This window comes from Erigeron canadensis, chromosome 1 (genome assembly GCF_010389155.1).
Source record: "Erigeron canadensis isolate Cc75 chromosome 1, C_canadensis_v1, whole genome shotgun sequence".
Classification (NCBI taxonomy): Eukaryota; Viridiplantae; Streptophyta; class Magnoliopsida; order Asterales; family Asteraceae; genus Erigeron; species Erigeron canadensis.
Window position 1 is genome coordinate 53,093,431 of NC_057761.1, and position 15,811 is coordinate 53,109,241.

A 15,811-nucleotide genomic window follows, 5' to 3' on the forward strand; every position below is an offset into this window, starting at 1 on the left:
TAACTTAGATAAATGATATGCTATAAGAGGATACATAAAATATTCATTATCTAGCCATGGCCCATCGACCTTCTAATTTATTCATCAAAAAGGTATTTTGAATATTATAGAACTTTTGAGTTTAGACGACCTCAATTTGAAATTCCCAAAGTACTCGTATAATAATTCAAGCGTTTCGAAAAAAGTAAAAGTAAATAATAATTCAAAACACTTACTTAAAATGGCAGGGCGACCCACGGAGGCGGCCGTCGTGATTGATCTTGATCATGATGATGACCTTGCTTTCGAACTTCAAATGCAAGAAGCCATTGATCTCTCTTCTTCTTCATCAAAAGGTCACGATGATGAACCGGTTTATAAGATATATATAAAGGGTTTGGTGGGTCACGAAACAGTTATGAATATTCGGATGTCATTTGCTGGCATCGGTGTTGCAATCTGTGATTCTACAAGTGATACGAATTGTGTATCGAAATTCAGAAAATCTTTTTTGCTGGAGGCGGGTGGTGGTCGTCGGAAGACTGAAGAAATTGTGGAACTTAATGCTTTTCTTGAAGGTTTAAATGCTGCTGTTAATCTTGGCTTCAAAAAAGTTCATGTCTTTACTGATACCGAATCGGTTTATCATTATGTAAGTATTAATTCTATTCTATATATCTATACTTATACACATTGATTGAATATTTGCAAGTCATAAACTTTTAATTCTTTTTCATGTTTTCTATTTTGATGTCTAATTAGGGTTTATGATCATAGGGACGAATTTTTATTATTAGGTTTTTAAATGATAAATAGCATGGTGCCCGCGCGTTGCACCGCATACAATTGAGATCACAAAATCATCCGATGTACACCTTTGTTTTCCTAAATGGAGCATGTTTAAATCACAATGTTTGGGTTGTGTGTTCAAGGGGTGGGTTGTGTGTGTAGGGAATAAGGAGAGTATAAGTGTAAGTGTAACTTTCAACTTTTAGGAGAGAGAGTGTAGATTACTAGTACATCCTCACAATATTTACAATTTTGATAGTACATACCAATCGGACCAAGATTCTTGTGTATTTAGGGTACAAATCATATTAGTAATGATCAGAAGTTAATTATTGCTCGTAAAATAGGGTGAAAATTCTATAATTAGAAGTGAAAGTTCAATTCTTGATTGGACATTACAATACTTTTGTAAGTTTGAACTTTCCTTTTGGTGAACAATTTTATAGTTTTGTACCTCCGTTTACTTTTTGTGACATTTTTTTTTATCCTTGTTTTACATGGCCCGAAATGTACTTCTAATTTGTGTTCCATACCCTTGAAGGACTCTTTACCCCTGCCTACTTTGCGTGGAGCAGAACCCCAGAAGAATTTTGGAGTCCCTTGTACCCCCGCTCTGTGGCAGAGGTTAGACCGTTCTATGGTTCTAGCAACATATATTCTTCAGGTGTTTGGCTTAGCTTATGTTTTTGTGGCTGTTTTTGAACTTATGAACTAATTTTGCAATTATAAGTCATGATGAGCTCATAACTCCAAAAATAAGCCATAAAAATGGAGCTTCTCAAACATAAGCCAAATGCAAATAAGCTTAAGAATAAGCTAAGCCAAAACACCCATGATCAGCATTGCCAGCCTCATTTGTTGCCATTTCAACAAAAAAAAAGGGTAGTTTTTGCTTCAATAACCTGCATAGAGTATAGGTGATGTTGTACCACCTTCAGATGTGGATTGGGTGTACATCATGATTAACATCCAATCAGATTGTGTAGACTTGAACCTACAATTTCCGAACAACTCTTTCGAAAGACCGATCATTAAGCAAATCTTTCATATTACACTCAAATAAGACAAGGTGCCGACAACACGTTCGGCCATGAGTACAATAGTACAAACTACTTTTAGATATGTCTCCCACGTCCATGACAATGTGTTGTCATTGGTACTACTAAACAAGCTTTGACACTTTTCCATAGAGCTTCGACACTCTCCCACTAGTCTATAAATAGGGATCCAAAATATCAGATACTCCCCTAGTCTTTCTTCCCCTTACATGACACTATACACAAGTCTGGTGGCGTAAAACAGGCTCTGGCTAGCTACCACAAAGGAATCGTCAACAGACCTTTCTCACAATTTCACACCCTTAACGCTTAAAACCTTCTACCACAAGATTAGACCCTCTTTAACTTAGACGTATATGTTATGTTTAAACAGCAGACATTTCTGGTTTGTGCATGCTATATGATGAATATAAATAGGCAAGTTGTTGGGTGCAATGATCTGCAATATAAATAGCATTCACGTCCCTTTAGGTTAATGTACCCTACGCAATGCATCTGATATAACACTTATAACTCCTAAAGAAATACCTGCATATCTGGTATGGTTGTTTCAACATCTTCCTGAATGTTAAATCTCAAGTTGCTGGATGATATTGAGTATTTGGATTTTGGAATGTGGATTTCTTTTTTGAACACTAGTGATATATTCAAATAACAACAATCTAGCAAGATACTAGAACCAAGCGGAACAATTTGTTTTTCTTACTTCTTAATTTTTTATGAACAGCAATAACAGAATATCGGTACCACTCATGATAATCATTTTGGGGTAGCGTAGGTAGATTATGAAAGTTAGCTGTTTTACCGTTTTCTATTTTCCCAATTGGCAACATATATCGTCTCTTTTTTCAACATATTATTATTACTTATTTAATAAACCACTATTTTTGATTTATGCCAAGCCTGTTGATGATTGTAACTTGTCACTCATCTGTTGTATTTAGCTGTTCGTAACTTATAAGTATGCACCCATTGTCATTTAATTGATGTTATCTTTGGCAATGCAGGTCACTGGTAAAGCACGACCCACAAACAAGAAGATTGTGACACTGGTTGACCAGCTGATGAACCTTATTCAAAGAAACTTTGCTTGTTGTGGCCCATTTCTTGTGACCCAAAACAATATAAAGTTTGCTTATAAACTTGCACAAGATGCAATTAGTTCCGAGGCCTCCAAATGGGCAGAAAGTGATTCTGGTGTGACATTAGTTGAGCAATGCACAATTTGTTTGGAATATCTCTACAGTGATCAAATGTTTTCAGTTAACAAATGTCTTCATCGATACTGCTTTTCTTGTATGGGAAAACATGTAGAAGCAAAGTTGTTTCAAGGGAAGCTGCCTGAATGTCCGCATGAGAAATGCATGTCTAAACTCGAACTTCAGAGCTGCAAGACGTTTTTAAAACCAGAACTATGTAATATTATGAGCTCGCGGTTAAAGGAAACCTCTATTCCTCCAGAAGAGAAAGTTTATTGTCCATTTTCCAATTGTTCAGCTTTAATGTCAAAAACCGAAGTCCAAGAGCGTACTGCTACTTCATCTACTGCTGCTCAGGGGACAGGAATGATAAAATGCATTAACTGTAATCGTCTTTTTTGTATCAAGTGCAAAGTACCTTGGCATTACAACATTACTTGCTCCGCCTATATGAAATCGTTCCTATTCAAGTCTTCTAACGAGGCGAAACTAAAGTCTCTTGCAACAAAAAATCGTTGGCGTCAGTGTATCAAGTGCAACAATATGGTTGAACTTGCAAAAGGGTGTTACCATATCTATTGCAGGTATAGTTTTCACATCTTTATTATTAGACTTCTTATCTGCATTCGATAGCTTTGGCCCATTGAATAGCTACAAGACTTGAGTAATAAAGATTCTGGTCAAATGGACAGAATAGGTCAAAGTCATCTGAAATGTAGTCAAATGCACCAAACCTTCAAAATCAGTTTACCCAAAAAAAATTTTTTTATTGCTGTATAACAATACAAGTATATATAATCATAATACAAAACATAAGTTATTTGGGACAACGTTTGGATTAAAAAGGGTTGTGGGTCGGCATAACCAGATTGACCAGTTTTGACCAGCAGTTTGAGGACATGTCTTGACCCAAACCTCTTTTGATATGTTACCTAAACCGCCCAATCACATCATGTTATTAACTATTACTCCATAAGAGATATGCTAAAAATTTCTTCCGTATATATACTGGCAAGTATTAATTGTATGTCATAATCTATATAGAGTTGATATGTGTTGGCAAGTGTGATATCAAGACAAAATATGATTTGTACCGATACTAAAACAATTAAAAAAAACGCATTTTCTGCTTGACTTTAAGTTGGGATGCCATTGCAGATGTGGATATGAGTTTTGCTACACATGTGGAGCTGAGTGGATCAACAAGAAAGCCACATGCAGATGTCTACTCTGGGATGAACGCAACATTATATATTCGCAGAAAAGGCCTAGGCGTTGAGGTTGATCATGATGTAGTAATGCAGATCACTTTTTTTTTTGAAAAAGTATATGATGCAGATCACATAACTTTTATGGGTAGTTTTGATATTATCCTTAGTTGTCGATGTTGATAGTAGTTATCTTTGTATATGGTCATAACTTGCTCTCTATCTAGGCACACCCTTCTATGTGCTCCCCCTGAAAAATTATGCAGCCGAACATACAACTTTCACCGTACAAGTAGCATGTCGTTGCATTTTTTGTATAGAAATGTATGGTTATTTGTGTGTTAGTTTTTTAATTGATCACTATACATTCCCATTGATCTTTTCTAATGTGTCATATAACTGGATAGAAATTTTTTAAAGTTAATCCAACTTTTTGGACCAGCTTTAATCATTGGATTAAAATAAATGTTCAAGATTCAAACATCAAATTTTAATCTTGACCATTAATTTTAATTTAATAGTTAAAGTTGATCAAAGTTTTTTAAAGTTGGATTAGCTTTATTTAACATTTCTTTACTAATATATATGTTTGAATGACTAACGACTGATTCATTTAAGTTGCGGAGAGGTGGAGACTTTCCATCAGTCCATAGACTTTGAAAAGAGAATGCCATTAACAAATAAAACTTATAAGTCATTATATACTCAACTATCAGTCCATTACACTTGTTTTTGTTTTTTTATCTCATTGATATTAACGGTTTTTTTCATATACTCATTTTTAGTTCTACAGTAAATCCGGTATTTTCAAGAAAATATTTGTCTAGGAAACGTTATGCTTACACCCGGATTTGACCATCACATTTATTCATGATGAAACTATGATATGTTTGTTGTCGTGCAATGCGAATATATAGAACTTATGCGAATATAGTAGCGATGCAAAGGTACAATAAGTGTTTCAAATCATCCTCGTCCCGGTTGATGGGTGGCTTAGTGATTTCATACGTTGGTGATGTAGATTCATATATCTCAACATAAACGATATTGTTAAGTAAATGGATGGAACCCTCGGGTCTAATGTACCGTCTTGGTACCCAAAACGCACACTATATAGAACTTATGCTCGGTGACTCATCATTGTCACAATCTCATATATGAATCACAAGATATAGTTTCTCTTCTGACCTTTGGCAATATTTGAACATGTGACTTGCACCTGATGATACCAATTGATCCATGAACAATTTGATGACATAAACGATATTTATAAGCCAATCTGTGTCAAAAAGCTAGTTAAACTCGGAACTTTAAATCCATTCTTTTTAATGAACGGGCCAGTCGTCTCTAGAAAGCCCATTTTATAAAATTTACTTTCGGATTATCCCCTTTCTTAAAACACATATGTGCTAGTTTTTTATTTTTTTTGAAACGAAACAAAGAAATATACTAATGTTGTTTGAAATGAAATAAAAACCCTACGTATACTCTCCTTTTAAAACCCTACTGCATAATGGACGTAGAAGACCTTGAATGAATCCCTGGCCATAACAACTTTGAAACCGATACAAACAACTTACTGTATCTATATATCGATCCCTAGTATATATACTTCATATGCAAGAAGCAATGAAAACTTGTTCATCACTGAATGATCAAATGATTTATATGGTATATTTCAAGGGCTTGGTGAGTGATGAAATCGTCATGAATGTTAAAATGTCGTTTGCTGGTATTGGTGTTGCCATTTGTGATCCGAATGGCAGTTGTGTATTCGAACTGCCTAAATCGTTTCTGCTTGAGGCCGGTTATCGTGGAAGTGAAAGTGATGTGGTGGAACTTAATGCTCTGATTGAAGCGTTGAATGCTGCTGATGATCTCGGGTTAAAATGTGTTCGTGTTATCTTTGATAGCTCTTTGGTTAATCAATATGTAAGTCGATTCTGAAATTTCAATTACATTCTGTAATTATCAAATTCTTGACATTGTATGTAAAAAAAAATGAAGGAAAAAAAGTAACCTTGTATGACATATATACACTCATTTATTGAATGATTAATTGGAAAGTTTTAAGGTTTTAATAGCGAAATGTGAGAGTTAACTAAACGGGTCATGCCCTGTTACATATTTTGTTACGATTGTTGTTAATTGTTATAGCTTTTGTTACCAGTCTTATATGTCTATATAATTATTGGGTAGACAGTAATATATGCACCTATTCCATTCAAATGTGTTATCTTTGACAATGCAGCTCACTGGTAAGCAGCAACCGACAAACAAAAAGATTGTGAGATTGGTTGATCAACTGAACATTATTAAGAGAAAGTTTTCTTACTTTGATCTGTTCCTTGTGAGTGATCAGAATTATGTTAAGTTTGCTTATAAACTAGCTAAAGATGCAATCAGATCCGAGGCGACCAATTGGGCAGATAACGCTTCTGGCGAGACAATATTACTTGAGCAATGTACGATATGTTTTGAATATGTAGACAACGGCCAAATGCTTTCTGTTAACAAGTGTCTGCATAGATATTGTTTTTCTTGTATGAGAAAGCATGTAGAAGCAAAGTTGCTTCAAGGGAAGCTCCCTGAATGTCCATATGAGAAATGCAAATCTGAACTGGAAATTGAAAGCTGCAAGAAGTTTTTAACTTCAGAATTATATGATATTATGAGCTTGCGGATAAAAGAAGCTTCTATACCACCAGAGCAGAAAGTTTATTGTCCATTTTCTACTTGTTCACATTTAATGTCAAAAACCGAGGTCCAACAATATACTGCTACTTCGTCGACTGCTACTCAAGGAAATGGGATGATAAAATGTGTTAAATGTAATCGACTGTTTTGTATCAATTGCAAAGTACCTTGGCATGATAACATTACATGCTCTGACTACATACAGTCGTTCCTATATCAGTCTTCTAATGAAGGAAAACTCCGGTCTCTTGCATCACAAAATCGTTGGCGTCAGTGTGTCAAGTGCAGTAATTTGGTTGAACTTGCAGCAGGGTGCTACCATATCTATTGCAGGTATTGGTCTTCTCATCTCTTACATCTGAATTGGCACATTTCACTCATATACTTATAATTGGCTGATTTGGGTTACATTATATCTAACAAGCCATACTGGTTGAGCCAAGAGATTTAACTAATGAAGCTACCAATCTATTGAATTTCCATCCGAAGTGTACTCACATTATATTAAAAGCATTAGTTAATCCTCCAAATCCCTTGGCTAAGTGGCTATGCTTTGAAGTCAGCTGTATATATGTCTTGTGTGTAAGTTGCCCTAATATATGATGCTTTGTGAACGGTACTAACTTACAATAAAATCTAAAGGTGTGCTTCCTATCTCTTTGTGTTTGGGCCAAATCATCAGCTAGTAACCCATTTCAGTCTTTGATCACTGATTCACTATACGCAGTATACATACTCCAATGTAGTTAGGCATTAAGTTCAAACCTGCTAAAAGGATAATGAGGAAAATTGTCGGGTTTATGTAGAGGGAGACTTCTACATGGATCTCGTGGACTCGCGTGGTACTGTGGTTGTTTAAGCATAAAACTACACCTGCTTGGCTACAAGATTAATTATACCTTCTGGATCTATAAGGTGTAACTGGGGGAGACGATGTTGTTGCTACTTCGAAGAAAGAAGATCGCTTATACCACGAAGTATAAGAATAATGCATTTCATAGGATAACAAAACAAAAAAGATTGTTGTCGTCGATTTTTGGACATAATAAAATGGCATTTGTAATTTGTTGTTTGTAAATGTTGGTTTGGTTCTAAGTTTGGAATTTATGTCATGATAACAGATGTGGATATGAGTTTTGCTACATATGTGGATCTCAGTATATCAACAAGACACCAACTTGCAAGTGTCCACTCTGGGACGAGCACTACATCATATACGCTGCGCAGAATATGCATCAAAACGGATAATGATATGGACCACATCAATTTCTTCCGATCATTCTGAAACGATTAGTAGTTCCCGATGTAGGTAGTGGTGATTTCCACATTTTGCATGCTCGTCGTTAGGCCTTATTGCGACAAGTAAAGGCTATATATACTTATGGATCAATAGTTTCGATCATTGTTGATATTATAGTTTTCGAACATAAATTTTGTTCCTTTTACTTTTTCTTTCTTTTCTCTATATATAAACTTAATTTGTACTAGGTGATGCATGGTACACGTTTGGCTACTAGAATGTAAGTCATGGTAAGCAATAAGCAGGCTACTTGAATGTGTCAATGGTACATAGTATCATCATGCAGAAGAAAAAAAGGAAATTAGTTTGATAGTTAATGGGCCAGATCAAACGAATTGAAACTTGAACGTTCGTCAAGAGTTTAGTTTTAATGCAATAAAATCTACAAAAATCACTTTTTCAAATTTATTGTTGAAATATTGTGATTCATGTAATCACATCTCACACCAATTTTCTATACGAAATCGAAGATAGTGAAACGCCCAGACTTGAAACAGAAATTTGACGATGAAATCATGTTGGGGGTTTTGAAAGAAATTCAAAAATAGTTAAAAAGTATTGAGATGAAATCATAAAGGTACCCTGGTGGTTGAGTTGTATATATATAAATCAAATTACATCGACTAATTGACTTATCAATTAATTATAGTTTAGCAACTTCAATATTAGAATTATGGTGAGTCAAACTAGATGAAGTAATTCACGTTATGATTTCTTGGTTAAAGTAGTTTATTTTTATATTTAGAGGCAGCGATAGTTATAGAATAACAATTACTATTGAAAAAAAGTTATAGAATAACAATTGAAGATTATTATGTTATTGGACATTGCTAATTTATTTATTAAAATAATACAATGTTTTAGTTATACAAGGCCAAAATGAACCTTTTTATATAGTTTTTTATTGAAGTTTTTACCATTTGAGTAAAAAAAGAAATTAGAATAGTTTGGAAAAAAGTTTTTGGAACTTTTTTGTTCAAAATTAAAAAGTTTTAAAAAGAGTTTATTTGAGGTTTAATCATTAGATCAATAACTTGATGGACAAAAAACTTTTAACTAATTTAACCAATAGAGGTGCTCAGGAGTTTTTTTTTACAGTTCAGTGAATTATAATTTCCAATGTATTTTTTGTGTAAATGAAAAAAAAAACTACTGTACAACAACATAAAGAAGCACAAGAAGCAACCGTCAGAACCTTGGCCTGTGACACCCTCCACCACCGTCTTCCTTTCACCGCCACCTCCATCGGCGACCTTCATATCTGTACGTGTATATACATATACTCTTTATCTTCTTTTTTTTTTTTTTTAACTAAGCTGTATTATCGAAGTCTATCATCACAATGATCCCATACTTTGTTTCTAATCTCAACAAATATATTATCATTATAAATAAAAATCAATCTGTTAAGAACATAACCCTAAAAAACACTTCAGTATTATCATTCCACTCATATTCATCCCATGTATCATCAAATAATAATAATCAAGAATCTGGTGTTGTAACAAGTAAAGGAGTTTCATTTCCATCACAATCTCAAATTCAAAAACTCATATCTTCACAATCAGACCCTTTAGTAGCCAAAGAAATTTTCGACTTAGCCTCCACTTCATACCCCGGTTTTTGTCATTCCTACGCCACATTTCAAACCCTCATACTTAAACTCGGCCGTGCCCGCCTTTTTCCCCAAATGAATTCCCTTTTATCCAGCCTTAAATCTAGCCACCACACCGTCACGCCGTCTCTTTTTACGCATATTATTCGTTTATACGGTGATGCTAATATGCCCGATAAGGCGTTAAAGACGTTTTACACTATACTAGAGTTTAATGTCAAGCCACGGACGAAACAACTTAATGTCATTCTCGAGATTTTAGTGCTGGATAGGAAGTATTTACGTCCTGCATTTGACTTGTTTAAGGCTGCTCATCGGTATGAGGTTGTGCCTAACGTTGAATCGTATAATATTTTGATGCGCGCGTTTTGTGGGAATGGGGATCTTAGTATAGCGTACCGTTTGTTTAATGACATGTTTAAGAGAGATGTTGTTCCGAATGTGGAAAGTTATCGGATTCTGATGCAGGGTTTGTGTAGAAAGAGTCAGGTGAATAGGGCGGTGGATTTGTTGGATGATATGTTGAATAAAGGGTTTGTACCCGATTCGTTGACTTACACGACTGTGTTGAATAGTTTGTGTAGGAAGAAGAAACTTAGGGAGGCGTATAAGCTTTTATGTAGGATGAAGGTCAAAGGGTGTAACCCAGATATTGTACATTATAATACTGTTATTTTAGGTTTTTGTAGGGAGAACCGTGCACATGATGCATGTAAGGTTCTTGAAGATATGCCGTCTAATGGCTGTTTGCCGAATTTGGTGTCTTATCGTACTTTAGTAGGTGGTTTGTGTAGTCAGGGATTGTATGATGAGGCGAAAACTTACTTGGATTTGATGGTTTCAAAAGGCTTTTCTCCTCATGTGTCGGTTTGGCATATCTTGATTAATGGGTTATTTAATATTGGGAAGATTGAGGAAGCGTGTACGGTTTTGGAGGGGATGTTGAAGAGTGGGGAAGCTCCACATCTTGATACTTGGATGGATGTAATTAATAGGATTTGTGAGGTGGAAACTGAAAGATTAGAGGAAGTGTTGAAGGTTGAAATAGAGCCTCATACGAGAATAGTGGACGCAGGTGTCGGTTTACAAGAGTATTTATTCAAGAAGGGTCGAGCTAATGATAAGTTCATATCAAAAAGGGGAAAGGTTTAAGGGGTATGCGTATTAAAGAGCCTAATTTGAGGAATTCTGGTTGCAAAAGCCACTTCTGTGACTGAAAGTTTGAAACTTTTGTGATTATGGTATGTGGGAAGCGTTCTGACTTCGACAATGCTCTGAATCACTTCATGATTTGGATAGCAAGTGTTGCGAAGGACTTGCTAGTTTGACCAATTGAGTGAAATGACAAAGGAATGTTTATATGAATATGGAGTGAAGGGGCTTGCCAGTTTGAGCAATGGAGTGAAATGACGGGGGACTTCTACAAAGGATTGCTTGGTCAGGGTATTATAATGAGCGAGGTAATAGATTGAGCCATACATGTTCAGCTGGTCATTTAACAGATGATAACTTGTTCTTTAACATTGAAATTAAGTCTACATCTTCATTGAAGAAATCTTCAGCCAGTTCTGTGGTGCCCAACTTTGTAAGTTTCTTAGAAGTCATAAACAAAATTTGTAGTGTGCTTCAATTTGTAAGAGAACCAATAATATCTGGGACGGCTGTTTTGAGTTGATTGGAACAACTAGTTATTGATTTGTCAATTTATCTGTTTCTAACTTATCATAATTTTTGTATAATTTCTCAATTTTATCTCATATACACAATGTACAAGGAATTGCTCGAAAAGGATCGCCGCTATACATAGCAAAATCATGTTGGAGTTTCAAATGAATATAACCACGAGAGCAAAAGACTACTTTGATTGTGTGGTTAGATCGATTATTGCAATTTGAAATTGTGGTTTGGTATGGTTTGCAGAGATGATTGACTCTTTTTTTGGTTTGAAATGACCAACTTTGTGATGGTTGCAAAAATGAATTACAGACCCTAAAGTGAGATTTTGAAGCTTGTAAAAACAATGGAATCAAAGTTACTCTTCAGTAAAAATTTTACAACATATGAAGTTGAATCGTTTAATCAGAAATTTTACCCTATTCAACAAGTAAATTATTACTTCTACCTTTGTTATTTGTGTACCAGACTACCAGTTGAGAATAGGAGATGATCCCATCTACCATAAAAACTCTCATACACCACAAGGTACAGTCTTTAAAGCATAAGATACAAGCTTTGAATTTGAAGCCATTTAAAACTTCAACATGAACCCACTCATTTGAAATTTGAACTTGATAGCATTGTTAGAACAACTGATACACGTTTTTTTACACTTGAACCGATAAAGATTGATACCTGAATATGAAACAACTGCAGCATTGTTAGAACAACTGATACACGTTTTTTTACACTTGAACCGACAAAGATTGATACCTGAATATGAAACAACTGCTACTTTGATAAGAACTAAAAACACTTCCTCTTGAAATATCCATCATACTATTATATAAAGCATCTAACCCCAACCCTTTTTCTCAAATTACAACTTTGAACTACCCAAAATAATCTCTTCTTTATTCACTACTTTAAACATCTCTACGTAATATACCTATAATACCTTAATTAAATAATTTACAACATAACCCCTCAACCCTTAAAATAATTACACTATCACCTTTAACATTCACTGTCGCTCCCACCACCCGTTCCCGCCATTGCTTTCGACACCACCGTCGCCGCCACTGTTGCCACCGCCGCCATCACCATCCCACGCCGCCGCCACCATCGCCGCCGCATTGCGCGGGTATATGACTCGTTTGTATAAAATGTGAGAAGCTTCCCCACAAAAGGCATTAAGATCACCAGCCAGAAAACGAAACACAATATAAAATCAAGAGCTAGACTTGCTAACAATAACCTCGTAAAGAGAAAGGACTTCAAATCCTTGAGCAAAAACCTTGAAAACAACAAACTCAAAACTGACCAAGAGAACTAAAAATGGAAATTCACTTGAAAGTCATAACAATCCAGTAGTCCCCATCAATTCTTTTAGAACTTGCTTACACCTCCAATAGAAGCACAACCAACTCAGACTTTTAGAGACCACCTGCAATCAAAATTGAAGGAAAAATCTACTTACTTTCATGGAAACCTATGGTCTGTGAGCTTGAAACCATTGGAACAACCACAACAGAGTAAATCAAGTTCAGTTTGACATAGAAAGCAAGATAAAAAAAAATTAGGTGGGCACTGAAACCAAAAACCAGGATCAATGAACTATCATGCAAGGTGGGAGAGAAACAGAGCAGAAAGAAAAGCAGGAAAGGCTAAGAAATCAAAGACAATAAAAATGGGATTTTAAGGACTAGACCTATTGAAGATGGATATGATCTGGGGGAGAAAGAGAGCAAGAGTGAAGAATATGCTGGGGAAGGAGTCTGAAGTTTCAGAACAATAATCTGATGTAACTGGTTTTGGGGGCAATGACAAATTTGTAGCAGCAAAAAATGGAAGAGGTGGTTAAAGAAAATGATATGCCAATCGGAGATGGAGCCCTGTGACTGCAGCAGAAGCAGATTTGATAATTAAAAGATGGAACGTTTTCTCAGTACTATACTCCTATTAATCTGTTTTAAAGCAGAAATTTTAATATAAGTCCTCCAATCAGATTGCAATATCTATACACGAATGATAACCTCTGTGTAAAGAAATCATGACATTTGAATTGGCAAGTAGTTCAATAAAAATATATACAAACTGTCAAATATCTAAGTATCATTCAGTATAACCAAATATGGAACCAAACCAATGACCAACTCACAAATTGAGATCATGTAGTCGACTCAGTTAAGATACAAAACAAATGTACGTTACATTTTTGTCAAAGCTATATGTGAGTTTGGACATAATCTGCAACATGATGCACATAAGTCCAATAATAAAACGAAAACGTATATGGTACCTCTCTGATTTCACTTCCTCTTATATGCATCAAACTCCAATCAAGGCTCCGGCTCGGGCCATTTTACAACTTCTCGAAGTTTTATTGTTCTACCATAAAATTGCTGCAATAGATGGAAAAAACTACTGATTATGATTAATTTAGTGTGATATGTGGAGTAAAGGTGACAGTTTCAACCCATTTTTACATGTCAAATGTGCTTGAACCATTATGGGTCAAGCACTCAATTTAGGGCTTAGCGAAAATGGGAACATGTCAAACAAGTTGAAAGAACCCCAAGTCTATTTGTATACGCATACAACCTCCTACATCCTTTTAATATAAAAATATGACTGTCATAAATCATTATAATATTGCAATTGTAAATGTTGTAATAACTGAAAAATAAGAGATTAGAAGGGGAAAAAAAAAGTTTGCTGATCAACCCAGGCAGTACTGGCCATAGGAATACCATTTTGACGATTAGTCGACTACCCAACCCAACAAGCTGCCACCTCTAAATGGGTAAAACGAAGGGAATAAAGACTGAACTGTGCCATCCAACGACATTGCAGCTTCAAGCTCTTCAGATGTTGAGAATGAAAGAAACCCATAAACACGATTCTTTCCTCCTTTACGATCATGCAACACAGTCGTGCTAACTACATTACCAAATTGGCTGAAGTGATTTCGCAAGTCCTCGGGTTTGACACTCCAAGCAAGATTGCCAGCATAAACCTTGTAGGGTGACTCAAATACCAAGTTCTTTTGAGGTCGTGAGCTCGTTACCGTGCTCCCCCATTTACTATTCATGTCAGCTGAAAATCTTACTCGCATATCACGTCCATCAACATCCTTTTTACAAACAGAAATAATATTCTCAGTTTTAAAGCTGAAAAGATAGTAGCAGCTAGTCTAGAACACACAAGTGTTAAGAAATTGAAAGCAGAAGATCTTTAAGTATCAAAACATACAAAGTTTCATTCTTTGATGCTGATATAGGCTGATAAATGATAATCAAGCAAAACACCGATATTTAACAAGATTTACATAGACAAATGTGTGCCACTACAAATTTGCAATTCAGACACTACAAGTTATTTACTTGAAATCTCTAGAGGTGCCGTGTAATAACAAAAAATATATAGAAAGAAAAAAAAAAAAAAAACTCACTGTCCCATCTAGAGCAGCAATGGCAGCTTTGGCTTCATCAAGTGAGCTCATGGTCACGTACCCACATCCCCGGCTCATCCCAGTTTCCGGAATTCTTGGGACCTTACACAACCCAAATAACTACCAAATTAAACCCAATGTACGATATAAAACGCAATAACCCCTTAAAGAAAATATCATAAACCTGCAGTAAAACCCGAAAACCTCCCTCACATAAGATAGACACAACTCTTGCAGAAGTCAAACATCTTTACCTTCCCATGGATTTAAAGTTTTCCTAGGACTTTAGTTAATGCTATTAAATTTAGAAGCATACAAATAAATATAAAATCATGTCAATCTGGTTGAAGCATTTCATCAAACAAATGGTGTGCAATAATATATCCACCACCAAGGCAGCCTAGTTGTCAGGCTAATTGGTTTTTGCCACATATATATAAATATAAAAGATAGTTACCTCAACAGATTGAACAGTGCCATAAGTTTGAAACTTATTAAGAAGTTCAGTAATACCACAGCTTCTAGGAAGATTACATACATATAATTCAAATGGTTTATAAGAGTTTCTCAAATCTATATCCTCCTCTTGTAAACTAAACCCATTTCCAGATGAATATTGTTGTTGTTCTTGTTGCTGCTCATTTTCAATGAGTGCTGAAACTGTAAATATCTTTTTACTTTTATTATTTTTAATAGCAGGGTGGTTTTTGGCTGAAGAAGGAAAGTGAAGTGTGGAAATTAAAGGATTTGTGGGATTAATTTTGGATTTATTAGAGATTGATAATGGAAATGACGTTGAAGTTGAAGTTGAAGTTGATGTTGAAAAGCAATAAGTGGCCATGGAAATTGGAAGAGG

General features: G+C 35.3%; 4 protein-coding genes across 7 annotated transcripts; 3 read left to right on the forward strand and 1 right to left on the reverse strand.

Moving 5' to 3' along the window:
- The first annotated feature begins 164 nt into the window (after positions 1-164).
- Positions 165-4,566, forward strand: LOC122584995. Its single transcript, XM_043757087.1, has 3 exons — positions 165-631; positions 2,834-3,609; positions 4,184-4,566. The coding sequence occupies exons 1-3, from the start codon at positions 221-223 to the stop codon at positions 4,302-4,304; spliced, it is 1,308 nt and encodes a 435-aa protein (XP_043613022.1). The 5' UTR covers positions 165-220; the 3' UTR covers positions 4,305-4,566.
- Positions 4,567-5,862: 1,296 nt separating this feature from the next.
- Positions 5,863-8,178, forward strand: LOC122594939 (E3 ubiquitin-protein ligase lubel-like). Its single transcript, XM_043767227.1, has 3 exons — positions 5,863-6,165; positions 6,485-7,263; positions 8,052-8,178. Exons 1-3 carry the CDS (start codon positions 5,863-5,865, stop codon positions 8,176-8,178), a joined length of 1,209 nt encoding a protein of 402 aa, XP_043623162.1.
- A 1,389-nt stretch (positions 8,179-9,567) lies between these two features.
- LOC122603614 (pentatricopeptide repeat-containing protein At4g01400, mitochondrial) lies at positions 9,568-11,567 on the forward strand. The gene has a single exon (XM_043776369.1). It carries the CDS (start codon positions 9,573-9,575, stop codon positions 10,995-10,997), a length of 1,425 nt encoding a protein of 474 aa, XP_043632304.1. The 5' UTR covers positions 9,568-9,572; the 3' UTR covers positions 10,998-11,567.
- Positions 11,568-12,076: 509 nt separating this feature from the next.
- LOC122603622 (RNA-binding protein CP31B, chloroplastic) lies at positions 12,077-15,811 on the reverse strand. 4 transcript variants are annotated; one of them, XM_043776389.1, is made up of 5 exons: positions 15,413-15,811; positions 14,956-15,057; positions 14,335-14,637; positions 13,804-13,906; positions 12,077-12,275 (listed from the first exon to the last, which is right to left on the reverse strand). In XM_043776389.1, exons 1-4 carry the CDS (start codon positions 15,794-15,796, stop codon positions 13,844-13,846), a joined length of 852 nt encoding a protein of 283 aa, XP_043632324.1. In that variant the 5' UTR covers positions 15,797-15,811; the 3' UTR covers positions 12,077-12,275; positions 13,804-13,843. The 4 variants fall into 4 exon arrangements, with proteins under 4 accessions (XP_043632324.1, XP_043632341.1, XP_043632332.1 ...); XM_043776406.1 differs by having other exon boundaries at positions 12,077-12,290; XM_043776397.1 differs by lacking the exon at positions 12,077-12,275 and adding an exon at positions 12,764-12,948.